At 41.6% G+C, this 12074-nt stretch overlaps 1 protein-coding gene across 1 annotated transcript in view; it reads left to right on the top strand.

The window, feature by feature from the left end:
• LOC121097071 (multiple epidermal growth factor-like domains protein 6) overlaps positions 1-12074 on the top strand; it is a 200837-nt gene that overhangs the window by 123677 nt on the left and 65086 nt on the right. Inside the window, exon 6 of the mRNA XM_040613813.1 lies at positions 7633-7755. Within this exon, the coding sequence (XP_040469747.1) occupies positions 7633-7755 (123 nt within the window). The remainder of the gene's footprint in view (positions 1-7632; positions 7756-12074) is intronic.

Here is a 12074-nt window from a genome sequence, read left to right as displayed (position 1 = left end):
ATTTTGTTGTAGCAGGCTTGCCTCAGACACCTGTGACTTACTGAAATTTAAGTAAGCTTCAGCAGCGATTGGAGCTAACCTGGCTGACTTTGAACCATAGCAGACAATGGATGCTCATATAATCCATCGGAGGGGCCATGAAAGGGCAGAATCAAATAGCTGAGGAGCAAAAATAAAAGCCTAGGAGTGCTAACAGTTCAAAATGACCCAGCTGGCTCTGTGGGAGCACATTTACCTATGCTGAAAGCTGTTTCAGAGAGGCATTTTAACATCAGGTTCTAGTGGACCACTCAGAAGAGCTTGTAGCATATTTATGTTGTTTTGTGAAGCATAAAAAAGCCCTAGATGAGGGGGTTTGCAATTCAGAATTTCACAGATATCAAAACCTGCCCTCTTTGCTCAGTTTGGTTCAATGAAACAGAAATATGGCTTTTTAAATTAAAATTAATAGAAATTCTGCTTTTCCTTGTTGAATTTTAGTCTGGTTTTGACCAGACTTTCCCTTGTATTTTTCTTCCTAGAGTCTCTGTTAATGTCAAACTTCATAGCAGAAAAAACGGACAAATATTTTTCTAGCAACAGGAGTTTCAAAACTCCTCTAAAGAAACTTTCAAACCCTGAAAACCACTTTAGTGCTAGTAAAACAGGAGAGACTCTGCTGCAAGTGCAAGTTTTATTATGCTTAAGAGTGAGTACACTGGGAGTGGATTCACACTGGTTGTCAAATTACAGACATTTTCAAACTCGAGTCTTGGAACAGCTGTGATTTAAAGGAAGCTCTGAGTTGAATCTGTCATAAATTTATCTACTTATAACAATAGTGGGTCTTATTTTATGTTTCACTTTTATGGAAATAGTTTCTGATTTCTGCGATCGGCTTATGAATGGCTGGGAATCAAGCAGGTTTCCCTTCCTTCCCTTAGTGCATGTAAATTATTTAATTTAGAAGCACACTAAATTGTGTAAAATCCACCATGTAAATTAATGAGGAAAGACCATACGATATTTTCACTTCATAGTTTGTGTGAGGTTTAAACATCCTATGGAGTACATAGAAGAGACTAATCACGTGCTGTTACCCGTAACAGAAGGGAAAGCACTGTCATACATCTTTGTTGATTTTAAATATTGTGTTCAATAGCAAACAGTAAGAGAGTTTTCATGTCGGATGTAGTAAATGATCTGCAGCTGAAGAGACTAGGTGAGCTAGTCAGGGCAAGGGAGTGGTAAGCCAGGTTTTTGTTAACTTATTTCCAAATAAATGTTTGAGTGAACAGTTTACCCACTTTCAATAATATGAAACGTTGCCACTTAAGTCTTTATGTTGAGGTTCTTTACATAAGAGCCAATTTTCCCTTCCCCATTTGCCTGTCTCTGTCATTACTAACTAATCCTCACATATTGTGTGGGGACGAGTGACCCCCAGGGCCCCCTGGGTAAAGAAGAGACAAACCCCCAGTTTTACTGAATTTAAAGATAGTGCTGCAAAAAGTAGACTGTGCATCCTCTTTTTGGTCATTATATTTTTATACATAATCACTATAATTTTTTTAAAATTATAATCTGACTTTAAAACCATCAGCATAAATCATCTTCTAAGTAAATGGAAGTAGAGTTTTGTGTTTTCCTGCTTCTGCTGGTTGTATCCTTTCTGCAGTGAGCTCGGAGGATTTTGACAACTGGAAAATGGAAATGTGCATCTGTCATTCATTCTGATTTTGTGTAGTATTTCTTAGGCATCTGGTGAAAAGGGTGTAGTTATGCTTCTGTGAAAGTCATTTGGTCATTTGGGCCAGATCTGCAGGTGGTATTGTGGTGGTTTGGGTCCCTGCATGCAGGCGGTTGTGCTAGCGTGTACCCAGGCTGTGTTTCTTACATCAGCTCCCAGCTGGACAGAAATCTTTTCATCCATATCAGGTCTTTAGTGTTTGTGGGGGGTGTGATGCTCACAACTATTTGGTCTCTGTCTCTCTTCATGTTGGTCTTTACTTGCCAAAGTAAAGGGGTTTTGCTAAAACTAAAAAGAAAAAAAAAACAAAACCACAAAACTCTCATATGATGAGATCGGTACTGTCCAGTTCTGGTTTCTTTCCCCAGCAGTGCCTGGGCACCGTGAAGAAGAAATTTTTTTCTCTGCTTATCTGTCTGAAAGTACTGGCTTCAAACAGTTATCAATCTGTGCATGTTTTTACAGTCAAGGGAGAGAGCCTGTTCATTTGTCACCCAGAAGAAACGCCACTGGCTCTATGAAACTAGCTGAGAGGCAAACCTTGCTCTGCCACCCTGTGCCTGCTTAGACCTCACACGGTGCTCTTGGCAAAGCGTCCTTGAGGCGAATGCCAGCTCAGGGATACCCTTGGCACTGGGATCATCTCTCTTTCCATTCAGGATTCCCTAAATGTTTGTGCCGTTGTTGGCTTGGCCAGCCCAAAGAAGGGAACTGAGACCTGCAGTACAGGTTTTATCTTTAATAACCTTATACCTTTAATTGTACTAAAAATATGGAAGCAGGAAAAGCGTGCAATAAACTTAGTATTAGAAGACCATTTCATCTTATACTTTTGGAGTAGCTGCACACATGTATGCAGAAGGATAAAATTTGATGATAATGACTTTGTGAGGAATACAGCACTTTTAAAAAAAAAAAAAAAAGGGGGAATTCAATTAGAAATAAAAGCAGGCCTGCCTTTCAGTATTTCTGCAGGCACTTTGAGATCTGAACTGACAGTTGTCCTGCACCAGAGCCCAAACATATGCATATGCTACAGAGGGTCATGGATGCATCGTTGCAGGCCTGTGGGAGAGCGGGTTATGCGTTAATCGTGAGAGCGGTCACTGCAGAAGTTGCTAGACAGGTTCCTTGGAAAAAAAATTGTTTAAAAGCAAAGAGGGCTTGGGATTGCATGAAGTGGCTGTCCAGTGGTTAAAATAGACAAACATTTCTTGGTCCTTTTGAAGGCTTGTGATCATTCAGGTATTTATGTGTGGGTTTAAGGATGTACTTGGTTTGCAGTGTAAGCATGAGGGTCTTCGGCAACACCAGCTCCCCTCCATGCAGAGACATGGGAGCTGTGGCTGCTGCCTGCTCTTCCCCTGCAAGTGATGTTGGGGCGATGCAAGTGGAGAACTTAAAAACAGGGAGCTGAAAAATAGTCTACCACTCGCAGCTCTGTCTTATACAGCCTGGCCAAAAAAGAGGGGAAAGATCATAAAAACGGAGAGGCTACTGCAAAAGCTCAGTCCTGCTGCCATCAGAACTGGGTGGGGTTTTTTTTTATTTCTTTTGGGGTTTAGTTTTGCATGTTGTTTACATTTCTTAATGGTTTAAAAAGCGAAGCCGTTTGTTAGTGGGGAATCAACCTGGCAACATCTTGCCTTTTTTGATTTCTTTGTAAGAACATGATTGTAGGTTCACTAATTATCTGTGTTTAACACCGTTGTCTCTTTCTTTTTGAAGAACTGATTGATCATAGCTGTTCCTAAATGTTTTAGTAATGATATGAAAAAAACCATTGATGTGATGATGCTGAATTCCAAACAAGCAATTACACAGCTCTCTTTATACAGGGTTTGGGCAGGGAAATCAGACTGTTGCCTTTGTGGCCTGTCAAATCAATTGGGGACAGACTTCCTTGAAGATCAGCAGAGTCCCCGTTTAGGGGTATGGTAGACATCAAAATCTGTAACTTCAGTAGGATCTGCCCTTGGAAAGGACACAGTGCTGGCAATGGGTTGTGCGTTTCTGTGCCTCTTTTCCCGTGTTTGGGACTTGAGCTGTGCATCCTTTTGGCGTGGAGGAAAGGTCAGTGTGCCGTCGCAATGCGCAGAGCTCAGTCCAGATGCACAGACCTCAGAAGCACACAGAGCGAAAAAATGGGCATGTCGTTTTGGCTAAAATACTTTACATCTTGGAAATGCATAGGATTAACTTTTGGCTTGTATGGCTGGCCATGAGTTTATTATTGCCAGGCTGTTCCTAATGAAATGTGGGTAAATGGGGACACAGTCCCTGGTGGGTGTAGGGGAGCATGTGCTGTATACAGACAGCGCAAAAAGCAGAGATACCTTAGGTGGGGAATCCCACTAAAATGCATCTCTGCTGAAATTTGCCGAAGGTGAGGAGGAGGATATTCACTTACTGTCTCTGCTGTATTCAGCCAGCAGCATAATCCCCTTTGCGAGACAGCCTTGGGACAGCACAACGTTTCGCTTCTCGCCTCTCGTCTCAGCGGATTGCTCTCCCTGTTTTGTGGGAATGCAGTTGCTTTCATCACAGTCTGATTTATGATAAGCAAGTGTTAAATGGCTTGAAATTCAGGTTATTCAGATAAGCATCCTAAATTGTAACTGTAGAAGGTTGAGCACGTGGGTGTTTCAGTTTGATCTGCAGTGGAAAGTAATCCAAACTTAATTATAGAGTATCGTTAAATAGATACACTTCCATAATCCCATAATATTCTAGAATCACAATAGAATGACTTTATATTTCTAGGAGATTTTTTCTATATTTTTATAACTTCATAATTCTAGAATAATTTTGTATCTCTCTAGTTACTCCCATGTAGAAAAAGAAGTGGCTACTTCCGTACCTATAACAGCATAAGCTGTTGTTTTTCTGCTATGTATATCCTTTCCTGGTATATATGTCCTTTACTAGAACAACAATTTCAATATAGAAGTCCAAATAGGTTAGATTTTTAAAACTTTCAATTGCAATCCAAGCATTTAGATTAGTGTCTACGTTGCAGATTGCTCCCCACACAAAATAATTAAGGCATTTTTCTTCTATAACTGGGGTCAAAGTTATTTCCTGGCCTTGAGACATAAAGACATTAAAAGGTGACTGTGTGTTGCATTTTTCTTGATTATATCTGAGTAAGTGAAGGAATCTTTCAACGTATAATCCTTAAAATATCGATCTCGCAAAGAAAGCCTGAGATTGGAAGGGATCGAGGGATCGTCTGTCCTCAAACTTGCCGCTCACTTGGCATCCTGGCAGGGCAGTCGTGGAGTTGTGTTGCAGGCTCGTTGATCTCACCTGTTTCCCCCCCTCCCCTTACTGCTGGGAGTCTCAGGGTGGGCTTAGGTATAGCTCATATATACAATAATTTTAAGGTCTTTTATTTTTCATTTATTTTTTGTTGCCTTTCAGCAATATAATTGCCTTATTGCCTTTTGGGATGTGCCAGCATGAGGCGAATGCCATTGAAAGAAGAGCTGCAGCAGCTGTGGGAGCTGCTGGCCACAGAGCTCCACCATAAACCAAGTCACTTCTTTAAATGTTCAAGCAGAGACTAACAAATAAAGCTAGCACCAAGTGCTCATTTTTATTAGCTGGACTGTTTTTTTCCTCCTTTCCAAGTGCTGATATCCTAACTTAAAACTCTATTTTAGAGAAGTTCTGCAGTTGATTGTAGCCTACAAAATTAATATATTGAAGCTCCCGGAGTCTGAGTTTATTAAGGTATAAATACTGGAACGTGGTGTACTATATAGTTCAGCTGCTTCCTTGTTAGATTCTTCTGAGCCTTTTTGCTTATTTTATTTCTGTAATACTCAAGACAAATCGTTTCCTGGTTTTGATTTCATCCTGGCATTTTTCAGCAGGCTAGGTCTTAACAGTATAGAATTCAACAAGATGAATAACATTATCTGTTTACTGTTTACATTAAAAAAAGCAAAACTTCTGTTTAAAAGAAAGAGTATTCCAGATGTCTCCAGGCAGTAGGAAATGTATGTAGTATACAGTCTAATAAACCAGCAAATATAGCAGGATTAAAAAGTGCTGCACGTTAGCAAATGGTCTAAATTTAAACACTAGTCAACACCAGGACTTTATTTTAGGTAAGTGAAATTCATGTGTGAAACACTAAAATTTAACTTTATAAATACTTTTCCTTAGGACTAGGATGTTCTGCGTTTCCAAGTCATCTTTAAAACTTCCTTTTTCATTTAATTTTGATTAGATTTTCTAAAATGGAAAAAACATAAAAGCATTTTCAAAAATGTAAACCATGAAAGCTAAATGCAAAGCAGATATATCAACAGCAAAAATATGAAAGCCAGACCCCCTTGTTCCTCAAGTGCAATATGGGGGGGGGGGGGAAACCCTCTTTACATTGCCGTGTTCTGCTCTGCTGCCAGCTCGCTTCCCCACAGCAGCAGCTGCAGGCTTGCCTCGTGTTGCAGCCAGTCTTTTATTTGTCTAAATCCCAGCCTCCTCATCCACACCCACCGGGGTGGGTAAATCCCTTAGGTGATTTGAGAATATGATCTAAAAAGTGATGAAATCAATGGCAATCTTTAACATTGAAAGGGGGTTTCTTTGTAGATGTATATTGCAGGAGGGAGGGTTGGCTTCGGCAAGACTGTGGTGGGTTGACCTTGGCTGGATGCCGTATTTCCAATGACTTCTGTGACAATTTTTAAGCTAATGGTGTCATAGAATCACAGAGCCATAGACTGGTTTGGGTTGGAAGGGACCTTAAAGATCACCGAGTTCCAACCCCCTGCCCCGGGCAGGGCCACCTCCCCCCAGCCCAGGTTGCCCCCAGCCCCGTCCAGCCTGGCCTTGAGCCCTGCCAGGGACGGGGCACCCACAGCTGCTCTGGGCAGCCTGGGCCAGCGCCTCCCACCCTCACAGCGAAGAATTTCTTCCTCATAGCTGACCTAAATCTGCCCTCTTTCAGTTTAAAACCACTCTCCTTGTCCTCTCCAGGTCCTGTCACCACCTGCCTTTGTAAAAAGTCCCTCACCAGCTTTCTCGTTAGCCCCTTTAGGTACTGGAAGGCTGTTATGCTTTGATGAGCCCAGGATGTGACTGGCTTTCCAGGCTGCAGGTGCATGTTGCTGGGTAATGTTGATCTTCTCGTCAACCGACACCTCCAAGTCCTTCTTCTCAGGGCTGCTCTTAACCCACTCTGCCCAGCCTGTGTTTGTGCTTGGGATTGCCCTGACCCGTGTGCAGGACCTTGCACCTGGCCTTGTTGAACAAGTCATCTGAGAAGATGCAATGTAAAATTGAGGTGAACACAAGGAAGCCCGACAGACAAGAGTCACAGCAAACGTGGCACAAAATCATCATTCTTTTTAAACGTAGCATCTAAGCTCTCTGTGCATTCAGTGGCTGAAAATGTAATGCTGATTGAGAGCATGGGCTCTGCTCTTGCATGGCTTTTTTTCCATTTATGTTGGTTGTACGTGCTTGTAGCCTCAAGAGCACCTGCTAATAGTATTAAAGGCCTGATGCAAAAGGAAATCTTAATACAGCAATTTTTTACAAAAACCACATGTTTGACCAGTGGTACCTACAAGCTCAGATGTGTTATCTCACCCTAATTCTTTCCCTGTATTTTTTTCTTGGCCCTGAGGCAGCAGCCGTGTCACCGATCACTCTAATTAACAAGGCTTTCAGAAGTAGAAACTACAGAGGCAGTGCCCGCGGGAACTTTGAAAACCACCATCAAATTTCAATTTTCTTTGCTCTGTTTACAGCACAGAAGTGAAGTAAACAAAAACCCAGGCTGAGTGTAACGATTACATTATGTATGAGCTACGTGCCGTCCAGGAAAACCAGGGTATGTCTTTGCTAAGGCTGCCTTGTAATTCTCATCATCTGCCTGCCTTCTCTAGACGTGGACGAGTGCGCGGTGGTGAATGGGGGCTGCCAGCAGGGCTGCGTCAACACACACGGCTCCTTCCACTGCCGGTGCCAGGCGGGATACAGGCTCCACGCTGATGGGCGCACGTGCGTGGGTAAGTGAACAGTAACAAGCACTTCACATACTTCAGGACATGGTTTTCTCCGCTAAACCTGTCTTTCTCTAAGTGCAAAGGTTTGTAGGCTTCCCCAGTCTGAGTTTTGACTAATTCACAAAGGGTTTCAATATCCATACCAGTTCAAGCAGCTTCCAAGAATTACAGGATTTCCAATTTTTTCCCCTTTTTGTGTGAACAAAGGAGTAACGGTGTCCTGTGTTTCTGTGGTGCAATCTTGCAAAAATTTCTTCTGTTTTGCAGCAGGCATTAAAGAAATAGGGGTTCTTCATTTCCAATGAAAATGGCTTTTGATTTCTGAGCATTTTTTTCTTTGTGTCACATCTCACTGCATGTTCCAGCACTGCCCTGGGCTTTTCTGCCCCCATTACTCTTCCTCTTAGGCTTTTTGCTTGTTTTTTTCTGAAGAGTTACAAACAGCAGATAGTGACATCTCCTGCCTACAGCTGCCTGGCAGAATGCTGCTTTTCTGACCAAGCAATCTCAAAACACAGCTTGTGTCTTCAGTGATGAAGGAAAAATAAAAGCTTGTTGTTGCCACCCTGAAGTTGGATATAACCTTACAGTAGGTGTCCATCTCTGTTAGACTGCCCAGACTGGGACCCCCTAGGCTTTCCCAGGTGGTGGCATGAGCAGAGGCAGGAGGATATCATTAACTGGGTCGAGGGGGGTGATGATGAAGTAAGATCTCTGTGACTGTGCTGCAATAAGCAGAGCAGAAGCTCTTGGAAGGATCAAGAGCAGAGGCCAAATCTGTGAATTACTAAGATGCATTTCAGAATGTGGTGCTATGGACTGGTAGCTAGAGAGGGAGCTCTAAGAGGCTAATAAAATATTAAGCTTAGACATTTTCTTTGGTTTTCAGAGAGTGCACGAAGAGAAGCAGCCTTACCCTTCATCTCTTCAGCCTTTGCTGTATGTTGAATTTTTTAGGTAAAACAACAAAGCAGAATTGTCTGCTGGGGTCTGGTTTACATTTTAGTTATTAGGCACTGTAAGCAGCACGGATGGGGTGGGCTGAAAACTCTCCTCCAAGGCATATTACATGAATGTTTAGTTTGTGCTAATCCTTTTAGCTCACGCAGGAGGTGCTCATGCATGTGAAGCTGAGAGTTTTGAGCACTTACCCTGAGATTCTGCTCATGCTGTGGGCTGATAATTAGGGTGCTATAGGTTTGCGAAAGCTCCTTGTTCCCACAGCAGTCCTATGCCCTTTGATCCATTCCTTTATGTGCATCAGTCTTTAAAAGGTTGCACTGCTTCTGTACATCAGGGATACATCTTCATCTGCTGCAACCCTGTTTGTAACATCTCTATTACAACTGATACCAAACTTCCTTTGCTCAGCCAGCAGAACCCATGCTGTGCTCCTCCATGGCACACCCAAGCAAAAGACAACACATGAAAGCCAATGACAAAAGAAGTTGCAAACAAAAGTGATTGCTTTTCTTTAAATTAGTTTTAAAGCTCCCATCTTGAAGATCTTCCACTCATGAATGCTTGCTTACGGATGTGTTTCCCTTTCTGCCAACATTAAATACAGAGCACGGGCTGGCTGCCTGTCTCTTCTCGGCAACTGCTCCGCTAATCTGAATGATGCTCGCAGTTGTACTGACAGACGTCTGCTGTTGGTCAGAGGAATTCCATTCCAGGAAGCAGGCACTAGAAAACAGTAGGAAGAGGGTGGATATGATCCCAAAGGCTATACCCTGTTTTTCAGGTTTGGGTGAAAAGCCACTGATTTGCAGTATGGAAATGTACATGCATGTAAATGAGAGCACCATGGAGCTCAGCCGTTCAGCCTGTGATGCTTGTAGGGAGGATTAGCAGCTCTGCCATTAAAAATAAACCCCGTGTTTCTTAGGTTGCACTCTGAGCCCTAAAAGAAGACATGCAGAGTTAATTCTGCTTGTTGCTAAAAATAATAAAATAAAATACACTGTCCTTGCATTGCATTTAAATCAGTATGAAAGTCAAGTTGTAGAATTCTGCAAAAAGTCTTAAAATGCTCTGTCATTTGGGAAGAAGTAAAGAACATAACTTGTTCAAATTTTTAAGCCTGATTTTAGGTAATATGAGAAGAACAGTTAAGTATGGTCAGACCACATCTGCAGAATAAGTTCGCTCACAGTTTGGTCATTGTCTTGGTTCTTGCACAAAGTCCCCTGGTTGTGCTTAATGTCAGCCAAATATGTCATCAGTCATTTCTGGTATTATCACAGCAATAAATTTACTGATGCAACCAGAACATAAGATGTACAGGGCTCAAGCTGCGGGAATAATGGTTTTTATTTAACAAACTTACCCTTTTAGTGGTTTGGGTTTACCACATAGAGAGACTTTCAGCGGTTTGGTAATTAACTGCAATTAAAAGTGCGTTGAAGTCTCAATCTTTATTAGCTTAGTTGGAGAAGAAACAGATAAGAAAATGCTAGTGTGAGAGAAAAAAAACAATGTAAAAGCAGAGTGGCTCATATGTAACTAGAAACACTAGTGTTTTTCTGTGAATTAAAGGAAAAGGGAGAAATTCAGCTCTGATCAGATCTGACCAGGGAAGACCCAGAAGTGAAAGATGTGATGCCTGAGTTACATTACTCTGTCTGAATAGTCTCATTTTCAGCTGTGGTGGAGTGGGAATTTTATACAAAAAAAGTGGCTTTGGGGGGAGACAACTGAATGACAAATGCAAGAAGTAGGTATTATGGCAATAAAATGAATTTACCTGTGTAATACGTAAAACCTTCCACGGGCATAGAATAGTAGTTTTCTCATCGCACAAGTAATCAAGAAGCTGTTTGGAGTTGTCTTAGCTATGAACATTATCAGAAAGCAAGTTTTCATTTCACAAATGTCAGTATTGAGAAGAAGTTATTAAAAATACTTAATACAACTTTCAGTTCTCTTTGCAGTATCTCAGAAATTATCAATGAGAAATAGAAATAAATCCTAAGATGAGAGACAGGAGTAGGTTTCAGAGAGAACCACTATCATGATAACGGATGTACACAATACTGAGTGGAGGATATTGAGTTCTGTTTCAGCTGTTTAGACAAGGCATCAAAATAAATGGCTATCATAAGCATTGGAGCACAAGACAGTTACTAATTGATGAGGACAGGGAGAAGCATTTCATATAAACCAGTAATTCAGGAGTGCCTAGCACTGGGATTTGGGCACTAACTGCTGGCACTGACCGCTAGGGATGGGGAAAGTCTGCCTCTTCTGCTGCACCAGTCGACACATTTCAGTTTTGAGAACTCGTCCGATCAAGAAGTAAACCCAATAACACACCTCTCGTTTGACTGCGTGCAACTAAGCAGAACACCTAGCATTTCAAATATTACTGTTAATGCAAGCTCTGTTTCTTCCACGGCTACTTTGGAGGATGTAACGATCTCTCCCACATACTAAGAATAAAGAGGGACAAAGTTCTAGGAATGAGCTGTTTATGGAAGGTGTTCATCTCAGCTGCAGATATAAGAAACAAGTGTCCCTTTAAACAGGCTTTTCAGATGAACCCAGCCCAGATTTCTGTATGTTCATTCTTTCCGCATCTTCATTTTCTTTTTGGCAACCCTATGTTTCTGGGAGCAAAAGTGCCAAAATCACTTGAGGGGAAGCAGATTTTGCAGCCTAGATGGCTTGGAAGTCTCCCATACATAAAGAAGTGCATCTATGTTCTTATAAGATATTCAGCCTACATCTGAAGAGTCAAAAACCTGGGATAAGCTACTTTCTTCTGTGAGTGCATGGAGGATTACTGACCTTCTGTCACGAGCTCTTTCCAGCAAGTCTGGTCCTCCTATGTCATCACAGTGTGTTTGGGATCCTGACTAACTGCTGGTGGTCCATCCCTCCACTGCTAGTACAAGCCTCAAAGTACATGGTTTGAAGAAATCTTTGTTGTTTGTCATCCATCCTGCTCTCATTAGAAACTTCTGCTCGTACTCCAAGGCAAACAACCGCTTAGACGGGTTGCTTTGTTCAATGATAACTAGTGTGTGAAACTAAAATACATTCTTCTTGATTTCTTTGGTCTCTGATAATTTGTGCCAAGCCAGAATCCTATCTTTTTGCATGCTCCCTGTTGTTCTTAGCTTTTTGGTCCCACAAATTTTGCTCAATATTGAATGCACTTCTAGATATATGTGCCAAACTGAACGTTCGCTACAAAACAGGTAATTAGAACAACTGAAGGTAACACTCTCCAATTTTTTTGTTTATTTGTTTGTTTTTAATGCCTTGATTATGGTAATGTAGTGAATTTAATTTCATTAAAATTAATTGACTGGTATCTG

This window comes from Falco naumanni, chromosome 13 (assembly GCF_017639655.2).
Source record: "Falco naumanni isolate bFalNau1 chromosome 13, bFalNau1.pat, whole genome shotgun sequence".
Taxonomy (NCBI): Eukaryota; Metazoa; Chordata; class Aves; order Falconiformes; family Falconidae; genus Falco; species Falco naumanni.
Note: the sequence above shows the minus strand (reverse complement) of the source record. Positions and strands in the feature narration are given on the sequence as shown.